This window comes from Notothenia coriiceps, unplaced genomic scaffold (genome assembly GCF_000735185.1).
Source record: "Notothenia coriiceps isolate Sejong01 unplaced genomic scaffold, NC01 NC01_scaffold00032529, whole genome shotgun sequence".
NCBI lineage: Eukaryota > Metazoa > Chordata > Actinopteri > Perciformes > Nototheniidae > Notothenia > Notothenia coriiceps.
This window is the reverse complement of record NW_011365230.1, coordinates 20,991-44,623: the sequence shown is the minus strand read 5'-3', so window position 1 is coordinate 44,623 and position 23,633 is coordinate 20,991. Positions and strand designations below refer to the sequence as shown.

Genomic DNA, 23,633 nt, shown 5'->3' with positions numbered 1-23,633 from the left:
CCGATTTACAGAGGCACGTTGCCCCTACATGGAGCACAATGCATCTCAAATTTGACTTTTTTCTCAGAATTTGACTTTTTTTCTTCAAAATGTCACTTCTTTTTTTTGATTGTGACTTTTTTTCCAGAATTTGGATTTTCTTTTTAAATCATTTTTGTGACATTCTCACTGAAGAGACTTGCGATTATTTGCCCTAGACTTCTGCTTTCAGTCGTAGTTAATCATGAAGTTATTATCACCCTATCCGATAATCCAATGCAGAGGCAATAATGTAATATAATACATTATTTTATATATATGATATATTTATATATGTATTTTTATATAGTTTTAAAGTTACAACCGGCCCTTTGAGTGCAACCATAATGCTGATGTGGCCCACGATGAAATTGAGTTTGACACCCCTGATTTAGAACAATAATTTCACCTTGTGAAGTTTGACTATGCAAGAAAATGACTGCTTAGCCATTCTTTAAGTTATACGTTTTACAAAATACTCAGAAGTAAAAAGGAGCACAAGTGATACACAGCTTGAAGCAGGATTTGAAAAGGTGAACATTTAATAACATGAAATCATTTCTGAACTTAATAAAGTGATGTTTTAATCCTCCTGTTATCCTTGGGGTCAATCTGACCCCATTCAATGTTTAACGCATCTAAAAAAATGGTTCACATTATTTTTTTTGCTTAGTCCTCACTAAATTAGGAAAAGTCATGAAATACTAATGGGTAAACATAGAATGAACATGAAGAATGATATTGAGGTGACTATTACATGCAAATGTATCATTGAAAACAAAACTACCCTCTACTTTAGTTATTGGTCCTTTAACAACATCAGAAAGATCTTACTTTAACATTTTATTTCAGTCAGTGAGATTTTATGGTGATTTATATATATATTTTCGATAGTCACATAATAGGAATTCTGGATGTATAAAGGGGTCTGTGGGGGGGAAGGTTGGGGTAATGTTTTATTTAAATGGTTATTTAGGTAAGATACCTAAAGCACCAGAGACATACATGTTGGTTAAAATGTGGAATATGATCATTGTCTTGATTTTTAAACTACTGGGGTCAAATTGACCCCAGAGGTCAGATTTGGGTGTAAAGTCAATCTGAGGATAACAGGAGGTTAACTTGCCTGTAGCTTCTTTCGGTCCTGCAGGGTAGAAAAGCTGACAGAGTCTGGGATAAACTCCTCCAAATGTGTTTTGTTCTTCTGGAGTTGAGAGTGAAAAGCCGAGCAGGACTTTCTGTACCTGCAGTGAAAGATTTCAATACATCAATATGACATTCTCTGAAACTGAAATGGGAAGCTAAATGGGAACAGAGCCGGCTGCAAAATCTGTAAAATTAAGTTATTTAAAATGTTAATATGTTCACAAAGCAGACTGTTTTTGTCTTTGGGGTATTTCTTTTGTCTAGATGACAAACAGGTGGAATCGACAGCAACATACAGTAGAGGGGTAAATTGTAAATATTTGTCTAAAATATGTGTCAAATTGTCACTGCAAAAGGATGCTGCTGATCCAAATGACTTCCTAAAGTTAACCACACAATACAATTTAATTTTGGATGATGATCAACTGCGCTCATCTGTCAGGTCTAGCTTTAACTCACATGCTGACAGTTCTTCAAACCACAGACATTTAAGAGCTGAGATAATAACCCCTACCTTTCCAGTACTTCCTGTTCCGAGGAGATCACTTCCTGTTGTGAGGCGGCCGTCTCTGGGATGACGGTCCACTCGGCCTCCTGCTTGGTCTCCACAGTGTCGCCCCTGACAACCGCCTGGGAGATGGGAAGGTCACATAGTAGCAGTTCAGAGACAAGAAGAGAACGAGATGCAGCAGAGCCGATCCACTTACTGAGGATTAGCCCTGCTGCTGCTGCTGCTCTCACAGGTCAGTCTCAGCCAATCACAGTGCAGAGTTCTGCTCGGACCAGGAAGTCTTAAGGAAATGCCACTTGAAATGCTATGTATAAAGTGAATAAGATTCATTTGGGAAATGAACACATGCAACAATCTGATATACAGTAATTAGCCTGTAATACACCAGTCGAATAAAAGCCATTACCATTTTTCTGGACTGAAACCTGTCTCATGTCAATTTGAAATGTCTGCAGAGGCACAGGAACTGAAGGGAAGTAAAGTTATTGTTTTGGTTTGCAGGTAGGAATCAAAGATATCCGTTTCCCTTTGCACCACCTCCATCCTGAGCAAACTCCCAATAAGCTTTTTATGTGACTTTAACTTCACATTGTATAATTTGTTGGTTAAAATACAGTTGTAAATGTTTTTCTAGGAGCTTACAGAGTTACTAAAATACCTAGTGCAGCGAGAGAAAGCAAGAAAAACAACAAGGAGATCTAATGAACGTGTTCTCTCCCTACCTGTATGTGAGCCCGGGTCTGCTGGCTGCTCTCTGTGAAGTGCAGCAGACGAGCTTTCAGCGGCTGCTCTTTGGATCTAAGTGCAGACTTCAGTTTTTTCTCCAACCCACAGCTTCTACGTTCCCCCTCCCTCTCTGCCGGGACATCCTGAGCCCGCAGGTGGAGGATATCACCCTGAGGCTGCGCTGTCACAGAGCCACACACAGGTGAGAGGTCTTGTTGTTGTCTGTCCACGCTTTGTGTCTGACGGTTGCTGTGCTGCGTGTCGGCCGACATTCTCAGCAGGGGGGTTCCCCGGGGCTGCCGTCCCCTGCTGAGGGAAACAAAGGTTTATTAGGGGGAGGTCGAGGCGGGTAATTAGGAATCTCATTAAGATTAATAGAAAGGAAGGATTACACAGTGAATATTCTGAATAATAAAGTTGTCTGCTTCAATTAAACAATGCATTTGAACTTAAATTCAAATCCCAGTTTGTAGCCTATAGAACCTGAATGTTAATTTAAGGGTACATGTTTAAGCCAAACAATGCTGTTTCTTCCTGTCTGTCTTTACAGATTTTTTTTTATAATCTAAAATCTGACGTAATTTTTAATGTTTAATGTGCTGTCTACCACAAATTGGTTTTAACACTTAGTAGAATACACATTAAATAATAAGCTTCCTTTCTGAAAAAAAGAAAACAGACGTGTCAAAATACATCCAAGAGAAGCAGATCTTATGGTTCGCTTTTTATAAAACTATATTATTTCTAAGATATTACAGAGCCGGCTGCAAAATCTGTAAAATTAGACTGTTGTCTTTGGGGTATTTCTTTTGTTTAGATGACTAACAGGTGGAATCGACAGCAACATACAGTAGAGGGGTAAATTGTAAATATGTGTCTAAAATATGTGTCAAATTGTCACTGCAAAAGGATGCTGCTGATTACTTACTAAAGTTAAACACACAATATACACTTCATCTCCTTTGCATTATCTTACCAGTCAGAAGTGAGCACTGCGTCACTGGATTGTGTTTCTTGAGCTTCATCTGACTCCTGGAGCTGGTCGGTTGCTTGGCAGAAGGACTGTCCCTGTGTTAGTGTCTCACACAGCTCTTGTAATGATTCAACCTCATCAGATGCAGCTCCATCCATGACGACCTGGGAGAAATGTGAATTTCGGAGAAACTGAAATAAAGTATCTTTCTGATCATCTGTCAGAAACATACAGCTTGCCACACAGCACAATCAGATGATATTTGTTACAGAGTTAGGAAGTACCTGGTGCTGCGACACAGAGTCATGGTCAGTCTGGTCAGTGGTTACGTGCAGAGCGTTAGTTTGAGTTTCACATTGCGCAGCAGAAAATGACTGATGTCCATCTCTGATCTGACACCAAAAGATGGGAACAAAGGCAGCCATATCTCTGCGTACATCCTGAGTGCGACACAAACGAGCCAATTCAACTTTAAAGACAAATGTTAGTGGTGCCAGGTTCATGCAATATCAAAACTGTTGACAGAAAACAAATAAAATGGTTAGTTTGCTGGGCTTTTTAGTTATGACTTGTGTTGTATTGTTACAGGAGTAAAACATTTACATGAAACTGGATTTATTATTTTTCAGAAATAGATTTTTTCAAATGACACATATTGGCCATCTTGCAGAGAGTTACATGAGAGGATCAATAACACTCCTTTAGCAGGTGAAACAGTTTTTAATGTATAGTCCCTGTCATACCTCCCACTGCTTTCTGACTGAGTCTGAGTGGAGCATCAGGTCCTGGAGCTGGGGCCCCGTGCAAAAGGCCCCCAAACACTCCACAGCACTGAGGAACTCATCCAGGATGGCAGGCTGCAGAGTCTTTAAAGCTTTCTGCACACAAAGACATCAAGCTGGACAAACATGCAAACAATGGCAGCTATGCGCAGCACAACACAGAGCTCTAAAGAAGCTAACATTCAGAGTTTCATTTTGAGATTCCAAGGTCTGGATGTTGTAGCACAAAATGCATTTGCTCTGTTGTAAGGATTTGATAAGGAAAGCTTTACATTCACTAAAAGACAGAAATAGAAATGTCTCACACTCATTAGTAGGAAAAAAAAAAAAAAAAAAAAAGGTCAAAACTCTTAAATAAAAATGTACTTTTATTCTTTAAAAATCATCAAAATGATGTTGTTGATGTAACTACTAATACTATATAATATACTTCTTTTTAGATGGTTAAAAAAAATGTATTAGGGTAAGTGATGTGTTTCTGTTTCATAAAATTGTACCTGTTTCTTCTTGGCTTGGGACACGGACACCTCTCTGCCACCAAACAACCTGATGGCTTGTTGGATGCGTCCCTGCAGGCGAGACCGGGCCTTCTCCAGCCGGCTCCTCGCCATCGACTGCGCTCTGGAGTGAACTTCACTGCGGACCATCACCAGAGGCTTTGGAGAGGTCGTATCACTCTGTGCAGGGTTGGGCTGCCCTCTTATTCTGGTTTTCAACGTTTGACTTTTTGATGAAGAGGAGCTTTCCTTTTCCTCTGGGTCTGGACTCGTCACATATTTAGACAGAACTGGACTTTTTGGTCCGACTGGAGTTTGGATCCTAGCAGGTAGAGGTTGATCCTTTTGACTTGGACATGAAACTCGAGTGCTGGATTTAGAAAATAACTGGAATACAGGTTCAGGTTCAGCTTGAGTTATAACAATGGTTGGTTTATCATTTGTATTCGCAGGCTGATTCTTGGTCCAACCTCGAAGACCTGTCATCCTTGGTTGAGGCGTAACAGATGGAGTCTCAGGTGAAGCCAGACCTGGCTCCTGGTTTTGCAGCATCACATTCCCAATCTGGTGTACATGTTTGGTTCTGGCCACAACAAATAACCCTGCCTCTGGCTCTCCTGGAGTCTTACGGGATGTTTCAACAGGTTGCAGAAACCCAAGAGAGCAAAACATTCCAAAAATCTCCTAAAAAAGAAAAAGAAAATAAGCCCAAGCAACGACTGAACAACTGAAGGTTACCAGACATTCATTGAACTGACCTGGCAGTGGGAGACTGCCTCTGAGATCCTGTCCTGCAGGTCAGAGGTGCTGAGGTTCTGTAGAGGAGAGGTTTTCTGAACTCGTGCCACAAGATCCAGGAGATCCTGTCCCTCAGATACAACCTGCTTCTCAAGCTGCGGCCCTCGAGAAATCAGCACCTAAAGAGGATTATACCCAGTTTTATCATTTCAGTGGGCACACATATCACACGCCACTGGAAGAGATGCCTCTCTGTGGTATCTATCTATCTATCTATCTATCTATCTATCAATCAATCAATCAATCAATCAATCAATCAATCAATCAATCAATCAATCAATCAATCAATCAATCAATCAATCAATCAATCAATCAATCAATCGGATACTGCTGTAATAGGCCTAAGGCCTTTTAGTTGCTCATAAATAAGTAGATCACTGTTCTTTATATACTATGGATGCTGGCAACAGTCACATAGTCCAAAGTGAAGGGGATGTTTAACCAGTAATGGTCGAGGCGGGACTTTCAGTAGGGAGTCTGTGCAGATCACAACATGTCATATCTGGCAACATAGTCAACTAAGGAATAATAGAAAAACAACTGCTATAATACCCTAACAATGTACAAGTAATAACTAGTAAATAACTAGTAAACTGACATTAGAAATGTATAACAAATCTGGCAAGCTGCAATTTGCAACATGCCAGTATTTGCTATTGCTAATTCCACTATTCCTATAATAAAAGCAAATACTTTAGATGTATAAATGAACAGGCTAGAGACCTGTAGGAGTGCGATTTGTGAGCATCTATCATTTGTGTATTATTTATGATACTGCCATCATTTGTAAGTGTTAACAAATATCTTTTGTGAAAAGGACTCATGGATCATTTATGATGACTTTTACCTAAAAACAACAAACAACCAAACAAACACAACAAACTAATGCCTTATTAGAAGTGTTGCTGACTTTGGCTGCAGGTTCCAATGCAGAGCGCCCTCTGTGCTTCCTGTCCTCCCTGAGCTGGTGCCAGTCCAGAGCCTCTGAGCTCCAGCGGTCCAGCTCAGCCAGACGGCCCTCCATCCCCGACGCAGCCCGCTGCAGCTCTGCACAGTTCGTCTCTGCTGCAGCAAGCACCTGTCAGACACACACAGGGAATCAGGACTGAACCCTTTGTCTAAGTTTATCATACTAAAATACAGGAGAGCTACACTACTGTATGTACACAGGATAAGAGATCAATACAAAATCTGTGGAAACAACAATGTCTACAACCACCGTGTTTCTCTCTTTTTCTAATTTGCTCTTAGAATTGCACACATAATAAATCATCAGTATGACTTTAGTCACCAACTACAAGAAGGAAGACGCTCTATTGAAATGCATCACAGTTGGTCAGAGAATGTTTGCAGCAGAGTACCTGTGGGAGAGTTTTTTGGAGGTTCACTGTGTTGCTTGTTTGCAACTCTGTGGATGGACTGAGGCATGAAAGGTCCACCTCGGCCATCTTCTTACTCAGTCCCTAAAAAGTAAAAACAACAAGAAGCAAAAAAGAAAAACCAGTTAAGGCACAGAAGGATTTAAAAAGATTGTCTACTGCTGCTGATTTTTATTTAGTCATCCATTAATGAATGTAACTTTAACAACCTGTAGTTTCTGCCTGGCGGCCTTCAGTGGGACGGAGGCCACCTCCAGCGGCTGCCTCAGTAGCCAGCTGGCCTCCTGGGTCAGTGAATGCATCGTTTGAAGAGAAGGTGGACCAACACTGGGCTCCGATGATACTTCCTAAGAAGAACAAGCTTTATGAAACCTTTATTGATGTCTGTTTGCCTCTTACGTCAACAACAGACATTCTGTTAATAATGAACATTTAAAATCCTTTGTGTTCATTGCATTAAAAGGTAGGGTAGGTAAGAATGGAGAAACCAGCTCGAGTGCGCTAGAATTTGAAAATACACAACCGGAAAAAATCTGCCCCTTCCATCAGACTTCCTTACAGAGACCCTCCTCCAACACACACAAACGTGCACATGACCACGATATAAGTTTGTGCACAGATGGAAGGCTGACAGGCAGGTAGGCCATCCAGTTATTTTAGGCGGGCCGGCTCAGATGATTGGTCGTGCTTTTTACAGAGCCACGGCTTCCAGGGATGACATTTTTTAATGTATTTATTGTCAAAGCATTTAATATATTCATTGCTATCGGGATGTTAAGAGCATTCCATGGAATATAACAACAAGTGTTTCTGAAGCGAATGACCTACCCCACCTTTAACTGTGTCTTCACGTCTAGTCTGGGTCCATTTGGAAAGAAGAGTGCGTACTTACAAACATGGTCCTCTTCATGCATTCAGCCCACTGCATGTTAACTTTGCTGAGTTGCTCTGCCATTGTGCGGCTGGTTGTAGATTCTGTCACTTCAATGAGGAAGTTCCCCGCTTCGTTTAACTTAGCTTGACATGACGTCCACTCGCTCATGTCCTACAGTAACCAAACCAACAGGTCAAAACAAAAAAGAAAATGGTTTCAGTTTCATTGGACTTTATAGTGAGAGTCATAAAAGGATTATTTTGAGTTATTCATTGACAGAATTCCAGACAAGAGGTTACCTTCGTCCCCGCTGCAGGACACTGGGCAGGTGAGTGTTTCTGTGCCAGCCACGTCTGTAGAGAAGAGAGGCACTTGTTGTAGATCTCCCACGCTGACACCACTCTCTCCATCGTCCATCTGACAGCCGTCACAGGCTGTGTGATCTGTTCCACTTCATGTTCTGCTTCCTTCACCTGACGAGCAACAAGCTGGAAGTCCTCACCTGGGGAGAAACAGAAACAAATCTATCCTGTCAGTTAAACACAGAGAAACTTAAGCTAGGATTTGTGCTATATACCTCGTGTCATAGAAACACATTTAGCTCATACCTAGCGCTGCCTTGCTGGTGTAATTGTTCGCCTTCTCCTTCAGGGTTTGGAGAGAATCCATCAGAATCAAAAGCAGGCCTTGGCGCTCAACAGTTTCCTAAACAAACCAACAAAGTGATTGTGTTGAATTCAGGAAGCATATCTTATCAGATGATTTGCTACTTTTTTTAAATGCAAAGAAAATAACAATGATGTCCCTTATTGTCCAGTAGTGGTAATTATGACATTTCCTTTTAAATCCAAAGATTCAAAAGTTGTATTGTCATATGCACACAGTGAGAAATGGCAATGAAACATGCTGATATTGTGGCTCACATTAGTATGTTCCTGGAACCAGTATAAGAATGTTTTGTCTACATACTGAGATACTTACATGCCAGTCCTGCAGAAGCTGAAGAACTGCCTCCTGGGAAATGTAGGCAGCTTTCCAGATCTGAACCTTAGCACTGATGCGGCTCAGGACATCCAGAACAGTGTGACGGGATTCCTGGTATTCCAGTTTGATCCCTTGATATTTAGCTGTGACTCGGATATTGGTTAATCTGTTAGATAGAAGATGTTGATGCATAATTGTTTTTTTTGGAACCAAGCAGTGAATCCTTCAGGGGTGTCAAACTTAAATACACAGTGGGCCAAAATAAAAAAATGGGTACTAGTCGAGGGACGGACTGGTTCAATGTTTATTGCAGAACTTATTGAAATGAACTTATTGCACAACCTGGAACTAAAAAAGCTTAAATGATTGCCTATAAAAACAACATTAAACATTAAATAATCAGTTGCATTCATTTCTTATGGCTCTATCTGCAGCTTTTCCAGAGTCATTTCTTATGATTACATTTTTCCACAGGCCAACAACAGCTTCAAAAAAAAAATAAAACATGCCCTGTTGTCGCAACAAATAAAGTGCAGAAGGAAACATCCATTAAACTCAGTGTGCTGCTCTGTGATGCTAGTTCAAGCAGATACTTGGCATCTCATCTCGGGTGCAAGGTCATCAATGTTTGGGCTCAGGCTCTGAGCTGAGGAGACCCTCAGGATGGAGTGAAGGTGTGCGTGCAATATACCGGCGGGCCAGATCTAATAGTAATTAGAAATGATCATGCGGGCCGAAATTAAATCCACCAAGGGCCTGAGTTGGCCCCCGGGCCTTGAGTTTGACACATGTGATTTAATACAACACACTTAAAAGTAGAATTTGTTACAAACATGCTGGTATGGTATACATTTCATTGATGAAAGAAGTTAAATAACTTTGTCACATACCGTCTTTTTATCTCATCAAAATTCTCAAGGGGCACAACTATGTTCCCCGAGCCGTCCACGTTGCGGTAGGTATCCATAATGTTGACGTAGTAGCTCATCTCTTTGATTAAAGTCTAAACGAAAAACAGCAACCAACATTTATTTTATTTTCATGTCATGAGTCTCAAAATATTGTTCTGCTCTCTTCATATGTTTTCTTACCACATAGCCTAGAAATTGTTTTAAAACACAACAAAATGGACTTTTTTTAAACAGGAAGCAATTCAATCAAAATAACCTTTTGCGTGTCTTGTTGAGCTCTTGCTTCTTTAGCAGCGCCAGCATGATCTTTCACGCCTCCTCCCTCTTCTGTTAGCGCTTCCTCTGCACGCTGCAGCCACGCCACGACCGAGTCCAGAGGAGGAGGAAGGCTGGAGTCCAGGTCTGCTTTACATCTCTGCAGCTGGAGAACAAAACAAATACAAAAATAGCTATAAGCACAAAACCCAGTCATTGTTGTGTCGTCTAATGAATGTTTTATTTATCTGGAGAGGGATAGAGAAGTGAAACAGTAGGAGACACCTTCCAGATCCCAACAAACCTCTAACACCCTGCCAAATTCACAAGAACCAAAACATGTCAGACAAACAGCGCAGGAAGCAATAAGGGGGCTGGGATTCCCTCACCTCTGCTTCCAGACGATCCCACGCTGTCCTGAGAGCACACTGCTCTTGGCTGAGCTCAGGGCAGCGTCTAACGGCAGCGAGGAGGGTCATGACTGGTCTCCTTTGCTCAGCGAAGGATCCAAACAGGTTCTGAAACACCTGAAGAACCGGTCACAGTTATAACTTCTAATCACTGTGCAACAATACACACAAATAATACACACAAAGTAATGTATTCGTCAACTCTCAAAGCTCTGTGCTTACCTGATACTTTTCTGCAAAGCTTGATTTCTCTGTAGCTGTCCGTGCCTCGGACAGTTCATCATAGGTTTGCTGCAGCCAGCAGGTCACCTCCAGCGCTCGCTCACTTGGAGAGACCTACGTTTTCAACATTTAAACGGTCAGTAGATATACTTAAATGTCAACCAAGGTGATATTAACTACTTAAATGTGTTGCCATCTCATACAGGCCTGAATTAACCTCAACTTTCAATAGCCATGCATCATATAAATACCCAGTAAAATGCACATATTTAATGCAAATAAGAACTAAAGATATGCAAATTTGAGAAGAACCTATGCGCCTGGTTTATAGCTACCTGGCGTAACGGTGAAACAGCCACTGCTGGAGTGAATTGAGCAGGCAGGTTGACAGGTGAGAGAGAAAAGGGCTGGACCACAGGAAACAGCTATAGCACCGCCACCAGAAGAGAAGAAATAATAACACCACTCAGTGTCATGCAGGAGTTCAGGTTTGAAAGAGGGAAGGGAAACCGTATGAAACCAGAGTACTCCCAAGTAGTTACTTTAGAAGGTGTGGAAGTCAAAGTAACAGTAAGATTTAAAGAAGTAGTTTGATTAGCTACCTGCAGATGGTCATCCGGAGACGGCATGTCATTGGAGTACTGCAGAAACTGGGCCACATATGTCATTATGGACTTCTCATCAGGGTCTGGAACATCGACATCTAAAGGTGAAGGTAAATACACTTTTGTTCAGTGCGGCAGAAAAAGAAGCAAAAATAATCTTTCTGATTGGTATCATTTCTTATGCAACATTTCTTCTCAGATACTATGAAATATTATTGAGAATGACTCAACAGCACTGAATAAGCCTCACCCTGGGGGTCCAGCAGGCGGGGGATGTGGAGCTCCCTCTCGGCCAGGTGGAAAGCCTCCTCCAGGTTCTCCTGGTTGCTCCTGGACTGAACCAGAGAGAGGTCAGCCAGCTGCGGTCTGAGAGAGCACAGGATGGCCAGGAAGACCTCTCCACTTCTCCAGCTCGACTTAAAGTTCTTCACACTGATGGAGCAACCGACCCTAGACAGATAAAACAGATGGAGAAAGGAAAGAAGAAGGGGAAGAAAGGAAGATCTGTCAGTCCGTCCTGGAGCAACAGCAAAACTTCTGTCATTGCTTTCCCTGTAGCAGTCACACCAACAAGCCTTCAACCTTATCCATCTGTTTTGCATGAGTAGGAGTAGCTGTCATTCCTCCTGTGAGGAGACGCCATGGATGCTGTAGCTCTTTTAAGGTTGCAAGTTTTTGGCAAAGATGTTTCTTTACTTTCAAGAAAAACTGAGTAAGGACTTTTCCTTTTTTTTTGTTTCTTTTATAAAAAAAGGGAAAAATTATTGTAAGACATATTTTTTGGAGTACGCATCAGATACCTTAAAGCAATATAATACCATATAGGTAAACACATATAATGTTATGGTTAAAAAATCAAATACAACACATTACAGTATTTCTGGAGTACAATATTAGTTTGTAATAAGTACGTGGGTCTGAATGGTACCCTCAGACAACCGTGTAACATCGTGGAACAGCCAACTTATAGTCTATTAAACCAAATTGTCATACCCCTCTATAAAACATCTTAATTTTTATATAACTTACTTTTGGCATTGGTCCCTGACCCACATGAGCAGAGCCTTCTTGGCTGATATCCGGAAGCGCTTGTGCAGCGGAGACGTCCGGCCCGCAGGGAGCGGGGGGGCCGGGCTGCTGGACCGCGAGTCCAGACTGCACAGAGAGTCCAGAGAGGAGTGGCACGAGCTGTAGGACAGAGTGCTGGCCAACTCTTCAATCTGGAACACAGAAGGTAATGCCATTCATTAGCTATCAAATTAACTGTATACATAACATGGTCATTCAATTATTACAAAAATCTAATCTAATTCAAAAGTAACAAACATCTCCATGTTTCATTTTGTCAAGACAACCCACAAAACCATCCTGTGTCTAACCAAGGGATAATGATGTATTAGGAGTTGCTACTGAATTTGTATTTGTATCAACAGCAGGGTAATACCTTTTGGCACACGGTTAGTACCAGTACTCACATGACAGTGGAGGATGATGGTCCAGATGAGTCCGAGGATGATGGAGGGACGTCCATCTATGATATCTGGGATGTTTATGTTCACCAGCTTGATCTATACCAACCATACAAGAACACATATTTAATATAATAAAACAAAAAAACATGAACAATTCAGATGTCCTGTGGGTTGTGTTGAGACTTACAGATTTCTTCTTTAGAAAGTTCAGTGCGGTATCAATGTTGGCCCTCTGCTGGAAGACCCCACGGCCCCTTTGTCTTTTCTGTGGAGACAGATTACAACATCAGCTCTACTGTCATTCTCACAATCCTAGTTTTCTGTCTTGTCATCATTTTATGTTGAAATTCTGTTCTCCCTGTGTCTTGTCTTCCTTCCTGTGTTTTCCCTCATGTGTCTGATTGTGTCCCTTGTGTTTCTGCCTCCCATGCCCAGCTGTGTCTTGTCCTGTGATTACCCTTCTTTGTATTGTGGCCCTTTCTCACTTCTCTTATTTTTCATTTCCTCGCTCCTCGGTCTCGGTCTCACCGGAAGTTGATTTGTCTGCGCCAACTTGAGTAGCGTCCCGATGGCCTTATTTTTGCCGGAGGACCGAGGAGCTATAATCGAGGAACCACCAGACCATCCTTCAATGAAATCCTCGATACTCGCCCCGCCCCCTTACTCTGTATCGCTCACTGATTGGACGATGCAGTGCATGCACTGATCTGATCTTGACATGAGAGCAGTTTCCCAGCGTAGTGAAGGAAACAAATGAAACTCACGAGAGTCACTCCTCAGTTTATACCGTGTTTTGTGTCAATTCATGTATCATTTAGTTACAAACATGTGATATATCTGAACAACAAAGTGGTCAAAAATCATTTTATTCATTTATTATCATGATCGCTTTTTTCGTTTTACATTTATTGTCATTTCCATTCAGTCAGTCATTAAGTGCTATTAAAATGTTAATTTGCTACATATCCAAACAAACAAACAAAGTGTACAATCCAATGAATGTTAATCTAACTGGGTTTTGATAGATAACATATCTCTTTTTCTTCTCTCAATTTTTTTTTTCAAACTATCGTTCGTTTATACATTTTAAGAGAAGAAGAAATTATTTTATTTATTTGGGTCTACAACAGATGATACAAATGTTTGTGTCAGTAAATGGGAGGCGGGGGGGTTTGGGGAAATAACGGGGACAGAGCTGCTGTCAGACGATCAGCTGTGCGGCGTCATCACAAACGGACGTCGCTTCACGTGACGCTCCGGAGGAAACGGCGTCCCATTGCTCTTAAAACTCATTTCCCTGCTTCTCGTGGTTTCCTTGCGTCTCTCCATGCTTCCCTGGTGGGAGGGACTAAACGCAGGGAAACTACGCAAGTGAGGGAAGCAAGGATTTCATTTAACCGAAGTGAGAAGGACCCTTAGTCTTGTCTTCCCCTGAGCTCCTTGTCGGTTCATTGTCTTTCCTGTCACCCTTCATGTTTGTCACGGTTAGTTTTGTCTGGATGCTACCTCGTGTTACCTACAGTACTCTTTGGATTACCTCGTGTTACCTACTCTTTGGATTCATGTTTTTGTTTAAAGCTTTTTTTGTAAATAAAGCTCGCTTTTTGTTGCATTTTGAGGCCCGCTTCCCTTTTTGAACTGCATTTGGGTTAGGGATGTCCCGATCACCTTTTTTTGCTCCCGATCCGATTCCGATCATTTGATTTTGACAATTTGCCGATACCGATTTTTCCCGATCCGATCTTTATGCAATGCATTAAGAGAAAAAAAGCATTCAAGTTGTCCCTTAAGGTTATTTTTTTATTTAAATTGGATATTCTATCCAACATGGATATAGCTTCTTTCTTTCACAGCAGCATTGGATCAGTTCAGTTGTGCAGCATTGGATCAAAACNNTAAAAATTAAAAAAAATTTTATGAATAAAAAATAAATGTTTTGTTTTTACCTGGTAAACAAGTTTCAGAATTTAAGTAAGGACTCCCGGAATAAAACCCAAAGTTTAATGTCCTTGTAGTACATACCACGAAGAAACCCCCGAACAGAAGTATCTGGACCAACGAAAAACACAGATTAGCATCGTCATTCGTATTGCTATGACTATTCGAATAAACAAAACTAAGGTAACGACGTGTCCCCGATTTTTTTCTCCCGATTCCGATCTTTTGAAAATCACGTGATCGGCTCCGATCCCCGATCACGTGATCGGATCGGGACATCTCTAATTTGGGTCCTACCTTTTCCCGAACCGTAACAGTCATTACAGTATTTTTACCTACAGAATACTTTTCTACTGATTCATTCTAGGATACATTTGTAAGCATTGCAGTAACTCACCATAGGTTGGCCACTCATCACCTCCAACAGGTCAAGCAGTTGAGACCCATCTCTGAAGTCAGAGAAGAGGTCGGACACAAAAGAGGGCGAGCATCTCTGTAACAACACACACAATTACGTTTTAATATTATTTTGCCAAATTAATGAATGAGTTCAGGTTTCTGACCTGTTTATGTTTTTGCAAACCACATAAGAAAATCTAAGGCGCAACAGGAAGCAAAATGATTTATGGGAAATGTGATCTTCCTGGTTGTTTACCATGTTGCTAAGGCGAAAACACTGTCTATCAACCTGTGTATTTTGCAGTGACGTGATTTTGAAATGCTACATGTAGCTACTTTGTAAATTCAGTTTTGTATCCTAAACGTATTGCAATGACACTGAAGTGTGGGTCACAGCTTTAGGTCAAATCACAACAGAGAAGTTTGTCCTCTAGACATAATGGGAGTATTTCCTGTTAGGGGTCGTCAGTGCCCCCATATTGGTGTAACAGCTGGTTATGAACCGGTGACTTTATGGACATGAGGTTATGAAGGGGTGCCTGGATTCAAATTACGTGCTGTGCTTCCTCACAGAACCACTATTTATACTCCAGCCGGGCGTCACCAGCAGATCAAGGACTCTTCCAACAGATCCTCTGTAAGCGGCTTAACTGCACCTCACCGTCTGAACAACGAGTCAGCATGTCTGCATGTGCTTCACATCATTTACAGCCCCACCACAGCACGACGTCATCTCAACACTTTAAGTACAGTTCTCCAAAAGATGCGTTCGTATGCTAATTAGTGTTTCAATAGCGCATATTGTGGACAAGCAGGCAACATTTCCACACCTGTGATCATACTTTGCTTGTGACGTATCATACATTTAAGGTGCTTTTTGGACATAACACTCAAACTTTAAGTGAACTTAATGTGAGAATGTGGAATCAGGTAGATTCTGTCTTACACGTGAACTGATGCTGCAGACATGTTTAACTTTTTCTCACAAGTCCCTTTCTGCATCACTATAGCCTCTAATAAACTCATTTAAATAATCCAAAGATATAACATCCTAAAGATATATCCTATTTTAAGCCCCAGGTCTTTATTTAGTTAACTTAACATGAGCTGTTTGATACTTCCTGCCATAGGAAAACTGCTTAGACAAGTATAAAAGAGATTGAAACCACCCTGCTTTTCGACAAATGTAACAAAAGTTCATGTTCATTTATTCCATAAGCATGACATATTAATATGGTATCTCAAAATACAGTACCTTAGAAAGTTGAGCATTCATCCAGTTGGTGAATGTCCTCTTCTGAATCTGTTCATGCTCCACTGTTGAGGAAACAGACAAACACATTGTAAGAAAAGTATGTATTAAAGTGAGTATCCGATCACTGGCTTCATCAATCAGACTGATTTATATAAAACAAGTTGTAGTCAATCAACTTAAAGAATGTGCTAAAGCATGTTTTCTAAGACTGTGAACTATTCATCTTTAGCTGGACTGAGAAGAGCAACTAATGCAAACAAATGCACAGAAAAATTGTCAAATATATTACAGTATCTTCCTCAAAAGCAACATGACCTTCCCTGACTTTCCCTCTCTGAAATATGCTTCGGTAAAGTCCGTGATAATCCTGATATTTCTAAATAGCAGTAGGGTCTCTGATCCAAGCAGCCGGAAGGCCATAAGCTACTCACCAACAGCAGAGGAATAAAGGACCTGTCGACCCTCCATGCTTATAACTAATAGTCAATAAATCCATCAATAAGGAGAATAGATTGTACTTTTAACAACATATAACTAACACCACATGAGCCACAGTGGCTGGCTTCCTGTTTGAGCTAAAGTAAGGCTACCGTCTCAGATCTGGCTGCAGGATGGGATTGCTTCCAAGACAGTGACAGACAGACATAGATACTGAGAGACACAGCAAATATACACAGAGACACACACACACACACAGCAGTGATGGACTCTGAAGCAGACATATGCACACACACATTGAGGTGGTTTTGGGCATACATGGTACTGGAGATGTCTCTAAGCTTGTGTTGACAAAACATGAATATTTAACTCATTATAACGTTTTTTTTTCCTGCGGTATTATGGAACAGAAACTTAAAGAAAATGCAGGTAGTTTTGGAAATGTATTTTAGTGTGAAGGGTATGCTGACAAGTAGAGCTATGTGGAAAATGTTGGTTATCTTTTCATCAAATGAAAGAATTTGCTTGAATTCATTTCAGATTCAAAATATATAACTACTTTAATTACAGTTATATATAGTATGAATAACTGTATTGAACATAACACAGTGGGTGTGTCTCATAATGATATACTCTTATTCTTACTTTTTTAAACCTTTAACAACCATTTATTGTATCTATATGCAATAATGTTTGTAGTGCTTTTTAAACTGCAAAATGACACATCAGAGGTTTATTTCGTGCAGACCAAACATGGCTATTATTCCAAATAAGTTGTGGAGACTAGTTTGTGATTCAGTCTGAACTGTTTGTTTAGGAGCATGCCAAGGCAGGAAAGCCCTGAGCATTTTAATCACCCCACTCCACCCAGTTCACCTGACGTGCCAGTACAAACAGCAGCAAATAGCTTCACCAAATAATAATACAGTTCTGCTACAGGCCATTGCAAGGCAAATATGTTTATCAGGTAAAGAAAAACAATTATAGATTCTTACATAGACTTCTTACGTTATAGTAAAGGTGCCATGTATATCTCATATTGTTCCCATTTTACCATCTGCAGTGGTTACACTTAATTCAACAGGTAAATGTTGAATACAAACAACATTTCCATAATTTTCAAACAGCATAACAACATTTTTAGTACAAGCATGTTTGGTAACTAAATATCTGTCTGATTAATTAACATGATTAACTTACAAGTTTATTTTCAAAGAATGAAACAATCACTACACATTTACTGTGCAGTAGTTCCCCCGCATGAAGTCACAACAAAAAAATTAAAGCAACGTGACTCAAGAACAAGTCTATTAGACCAGGAAATGAAATGTTCCTTCTAACTAATGATGGAGTCACATGGAGACTTGTTGATGTTACCCAACAAACATATCAGTTTTTCCTATTTCCTTATTATAACACAATAGTTTATTGTCCTTTCAAAAATCATGTATGCTATCACATGGCTAGTAACACAATTAACAATACTGAAACAAATGAAAGAGGAGTATTGAAGTGGAGCAAAAACAAAGAGATAATATGTAAGCATTTTGTAAAGAGTTCATACCAAACACAAGCCAGGAATCTTCATATATCATGGTCAACGAGCTGAAATCCCTTTTAACTTGCATGTGGCTTTTAACAAGCTGCTAACTAGTTCACTTAAATGTCAGAAAAGTTTAAAAAGTGTAATCTCCACACATGTGAAATAGTAAACAGATTATACAAATGGTCAGTGCACAGGGAAACATCACCTCCACCTCCACACAAACAATCATTTAAAGGTGGGATAGGTAATTTTGGAGAGACCAGCTCGAGTGCGCTAGAATTTGAAAATACACAGCCGGAAAAAACCCGCCACTTCCTTACAGAGCCCCTCCTCCAACACACACGAACACGCACATGACCAATGAGGGCACGAGATAAGTTTGTGCACAGATGGAAGGCTGACAGGCAGGTAGGCCATCCAGTTACTTTAGCCGGGCCGGCTCAGATGATTGGTCGTGCTTTTTACAGTACTACGGCTTCCACAGATTAATTTTTTTTATGGATTTTTTGTCAAAGCACTTCAGATATTCATTGCTATCGGGATGTTAAGAGCATTCCATGGAATATAACAACAAGTGTATCTCAAGCCGGTTTCTCAAACTTACCCCACCTTTAAGCTGCCTATATTTATTTACCACTTTCTTTTCACTTTTCAAGCACTTCTTTAGTTGATGAACACATATATATTATTACATTACATGTTACTTGTTAGACACTTTTATCCAAAGCGACTTACGTATACATCAGATCCTAGTAGCCTAATGCAAAATGGATTGAAATCCCCTCAACACATTTCAAAGTTTAGCCAGCACGGTTTCTCCGCTGCAGCACATCACATGTCACAACATCATGTACAGGAATAGACTGACCTTGGAGGAGCATGTGCACGTTGTCGATGTCCAATGGAATGCCTCCATCGTCTTCCTCTGCTACACCTGAAGCCATGTAGCCTCTGACCACAGCAGGAGATCAACCTCAGTAAAGATGCACAAGACGTAGATTAGAAAGTGTTCCACTCGAGAGAAATCAACAACACCAAGGGTAAAAACTGCAGTGTCAAAGTTTCTTCCATAACATTTAAGTTAACCGCCTCCACTGTTTGATTAGTCATGTTATGAACACACCCATCCACACCCATACTTTACGTCAGACAGACACAAGTACACACTTGCAAACATTCAACAAAGAGCTCAAAGAAATAGCTGCTCTGTATGGAAGTAGCTAGTCCATCTCTACAAACACACAAAGCAATAACAGGCCAGGTCACAAGTCTTCAACATACCTGTAGTAGGACTGTAGTCACGGATCACAGCTAGTACATAATGTCTAACGATGAAGAACAGTAGGGTGTGTAACATGAACACTAAATATCCTCAGCTGTATCCTTTCAGATTGGCACAACTCTGCGATGAGGTCCCTTCAAATAGGACTTGGCTGTAGGTGCTCATAAATGAAACAAGGTGCCTCTTGCCTTTTTGAGCATGAGGACAAACAAGAGTGGAAAGTCCCGCCCACGCTCACTGCAGGCCCAAATCACTCCTGCCGACTCTCATTCAAACTTTCTCTTGGCTAAAAAGTAATCACATGCTCACAAATGCCAGAGTCAACTGGTTTGGTTTCAGCTGTGTTTGCAAAAACAAATCCTTGTTACTGATGTTTCAGGAAACAAAACACAGCCAGTGTCTCTGGAAGTGTACTTTTGTTTAATGCATTAATGTGAAACTGTTTTAAGTTCCTTTTAGGGGTCATACCAACTTATGACTTGACATGTTTGTTAAAAAAATGAATCTTCCTTTTCTCTCTCATTTGGTTTAATTTTGAGTAAAGTGCTCCTTTAAGGATTTTCCATTCACCTGAAGAGCAACAAGGTGCACCGACAGTGGAGCACATTACACAATGCCAACTTTACCCTTGACAGCAGTGTCAGTGTTTTATTTGTTGTTTCACTATGGTGATCAGACATAGTTGACAGTCAGCGTGGGCAACACAGCAGCTGCACCCTCACCTCAAATTCCCACCTCTGTTATGGCACTGGCAAAGGCACCAGAAAGCAGAGCAGCAAATAAGATAGTTACATTGTTCCTGTGGGAAGTCTAAAACTATCTAACAAAGCATGATATTGGAAAAGAGACACCATGATGTGAAAGTAAGGGGTTATTGTCCACTGCATTTTTCTTCACATAATCATGCAAAACACTTTTTGAGTTTTACGATTGTTGACTTATCCATCCATACTGTTAGCTTTGCCCGGAAATCCTGAATAGAAGAAACATTAAGAATGAGATACGCTTTATACCCTTTGTTGACAGAACTGATCAAAATAACTTTTTCTTGTCTAGATGGAAATTGTAGTTTCAGTGACATGGGTGAAACAACATCAGATCAAATGTACAGTAAAGGTATTACATTTATTTTAGCCATAATATATGCATGTATAGTACTGTAAGACCCGTTTTTTAACATAATATCATTGGTTTCTTTAAACTTTATTATATTTAATTATAATTAAATGGTTCTGAATCTGTAAATATGGAAAAAACTGTGCACTTTTCACAAATGTGTGTTGTGAAAGAGCAAATAACCCCGATATTTCAAATTCCTTTAATTAAAGAAAACGTTTAAAGTAGAAAAGATTAATGTGTTGTGTTATGTCAAGTCCTCAGGGTGGAGCTAGCTAGACAGTTATCAGAGTAAACTATTCTTGTACCTCCATTTGGTGGCGCTGCATATCCAAACCTGTAGAAAACACTGCACAGCGTAGAAGAAGACAAGACTTCACCACGACTTTGACGATTAGCAACAGAGCACTGACCTTCTCACTGCAGGGACAAACTGAAAGGTAAGGGAAGAATATACACTTATTAAGCAAAGTCACTTCATTCTAATCATAAAAACCGTTGTTGTCTCACGCCAGGAATTTGAAATGAAGCTATTATCTGTACTTAGTGTAGCTTTGTTTGCTATTCTTGCAGGTGTACTCAGTTAGCTCGCTAGCTTCCTGCTACTAGCATTCTCTATGGTTGTACTGTACAGCTGAGAACATGCTAACACGCTAGCATCTATCATTGATTGAAATAGTTAGCTATACAAGTTTAATTACATCAACATTGATATCATATATCTATATAACCGCTTTGAATACTCTCGTTTGATTTAATGGGTGTGTATTGTACACATAAAGCTAACGATGACAGCCAGGTTGTAATGTTAGCACTATTAGCATTAGCCAAATGACGTTGTTGTCAGTAATGATAACTTATTTAACATGTCAATACAAATAATGCGTCGTTTCCCTATAACAGTAAATGCATTGAGAAGTGAATGCATGCCTTTCTTAACATGTTCTTTTAATCAGTATTTCACAGGTTTCCAAAGTCCTTAGCAAGGCCTGACATAGCTAAGGGTCACTGTAGCTTTAAGCAACCCAGATAACTTGATATCGAGTAATGTTAACAACATTGTCTCAATGCAGGATTCAGCTACAAAAACGTAGCTTTAGTCAACATTACAGCAGTATAAAATCGATTATGCCGGAAGTAGGACCCATTTAAAGATTAATTAAATATCCAAAAATAGTTCTAGGCAAGTTTATTTATAGAATACCTTTCAACACAAGTCAATTCAAAGTGGTTTACTGAAAAACATTAAGAGATATGTGCAAGATATAGTTCAGCGGAATCACATTTATAAAATGGCATTTAAAGACCTAGCAAGAGAGCACAAGATCAGCAAATCAGTAAAATGTGAATGAAGTTTGTTGTCTCTCAAAAAATGAATGACCCTTTTTAGGTTAGTGTTTCCGATGTTCCAATGATGCCTACACTGAAATAAACTGCTGTTTGAGATTGTACATACTTACACATTTTACATTAAGACTATGCCCTTGCTGTTTTTCTCCCACAGATGGCTGGGAGCGCATTTGCAAGCTTTTTGACCAAGATGAGCCCTTACTACACTAAGGCCTACCAAGAGGTCTGGGTGGGAGTTGGCCTCTATACATTCGCATACTCCAGACTTGCTTTTGGAGGTGAGTTGAACACTTTTGTACAGTGTGTTGAAATTGAAGTCCATAATAAAAACAGTATGTAGAGTAATGTAGTTGGTTTTTTGTTATGTATTGGGACATCTGTTTCCGAATTTGCTGTCATCACTTTGATCATATATTGTGGTTCTCATGAATTGATCAACTAAAATGAAGGGAAGCCGTGATAAAGGTGACATTTGTTGTGGTAAATATGATACTGGAGTTTTAAAACAGTTTAGCTCGACTTGTTACAAATACTTGGGATCTCATGACATGCTTAGTCCCGAGTAAATGTAAGCAGCTGAAGTTGCTTGGATACTTAAAAAGCTGTGTTTCAGTGGTTTGGGAACATTTGAATTAATACCTTTCTGTTTCTTTCTTTCTCAGGCAAAAAGGCTGTGGATGCAAGTAAGTAGCCATACATTTTTGTTTATTAATACTATAGGAGTACCTGGTATTGGTAAATAACATAGCACTGGTGGGCAAAAGCATAATTGTTCTCACACAAAATATAATGCTAGCAAAGTGGAGGGTGTTCATCTTGTCCCCCAGATTGATAAAAACAACCTGATCAGCTTTCTATCAATGTTAGCTAGCTTGCCTGCAACCAACTTGACTCAATACGTTGTTATTCTGACCTTGCTTGATTACATTGAATTTTGTTTGGTTTTAAACGTGTCCTTTTTGCGCTCTTCTTTTGCAGAGCCTGCCCATTAAGTCTTCCACCATGCCAACCAACCCTCCCCCTGCTGTGAAAATGTGGCCCCATCGTTAGTCCAGAAGTCCAGCTTCACATTTGAATTTTTGTTAATATGGAACCAATAAAGTTGCTATCTAAAACGTATCATTTTGTTGTTGGCTTTGTTGGGGCTATAGAGTGTAGTCACATTATTTTGTTCAGCAGTAACTGTTATTATAAAAACAGAGAGCAGATTATGGTGTCTATAGAGAAATAGGACTGGGGAATATATCCATATTGTGATATGAGACAAGATATCTTAGATTGAGTTAATCGTAATATGGAATAAATGTAGTCTTCCTGGTAATACATTAAATGTATGTTCTCTGAATTCCCCAGATTTCAGAGAATGCTATCTAATGAAAATAAATCTAATGCGTACATATTTTGTGAAAGCATTACATCTAACATAATATTGTTGCATTATCAAAGTATTAGGTTAAACATTGTGATATTAGACTTTCTTCATATTGCCCTGCTCTACACCGCATATGAATGTATTTCAACATGGTCGATACCACTTCTAAAAAAGGGATGCTAGCTAGTGTGGCGCTAAGACTTGAATAATACTTTTGGACATATCATCAGTAGACATTTTCTCTAACTAACTACTGAATCTAAATTGTGTCGATGTTTAAAATGGGAGTAAACAACATTCATAACTATAAATCCATCCAAAAATCTGTTATTAAATCGTTTTGGTTCAGTATGTATTATGCAGGCCTTTAGTTG

At 40.0% G+C, this 23,633-nt stretch overlaps 1 protein-coding gene across 1 annotated transcript; it reads right to left on the bottom strand.

The window, feature by feature from the left end:
* Positions 1–1,144: 1,144 nt before the first annotated feature.
* On the bottom strand, positions 1,145–19,572 carry LOC104960958 (nesprin-2-like; the record flags this gene model as incomplete). The annotated part of the gene is made up of 29 exons (XM_010789150.1): positions 19,421–19,572; positions 19,008–19,112; positions 16,156–16,217; positions 14,899–14,994; positions 12,751–12,828; positions 12,567–12,659; positions 12,121–12,311; positions 11,342–11,541; positions 11,089–11,189; positions 10,822–10,911; positions 10,487–10,600; positions 10,244–10,381; positions 9,856–10,020; positions 9,579–9,691; positions 8,686–8,854; positions 8,313–8,409; positions 8,004–8,206; positions 7,723–7,875; positions 7,040–7,177; positions 6,813–6,914; positions 6,362–6,529; positions 5,412–5,570; positions 4,654–5,337; positions 4,118–4,252; positions 3,659–3,814; positions 3,378–3,538; positions 2,398–2,707; positions 1,679–1,794; positions 1,145–1,262 (listed from the first exon to the last, which is right to left on the bottom strand). Coding segments are annotated over exons 2-29 (4,386 nt in total), but the record flags the coding sequence as incomplete, so codon positions are not given.
* Positions 19,573–23,633: the final 4,061 nt, after the last annotated feature.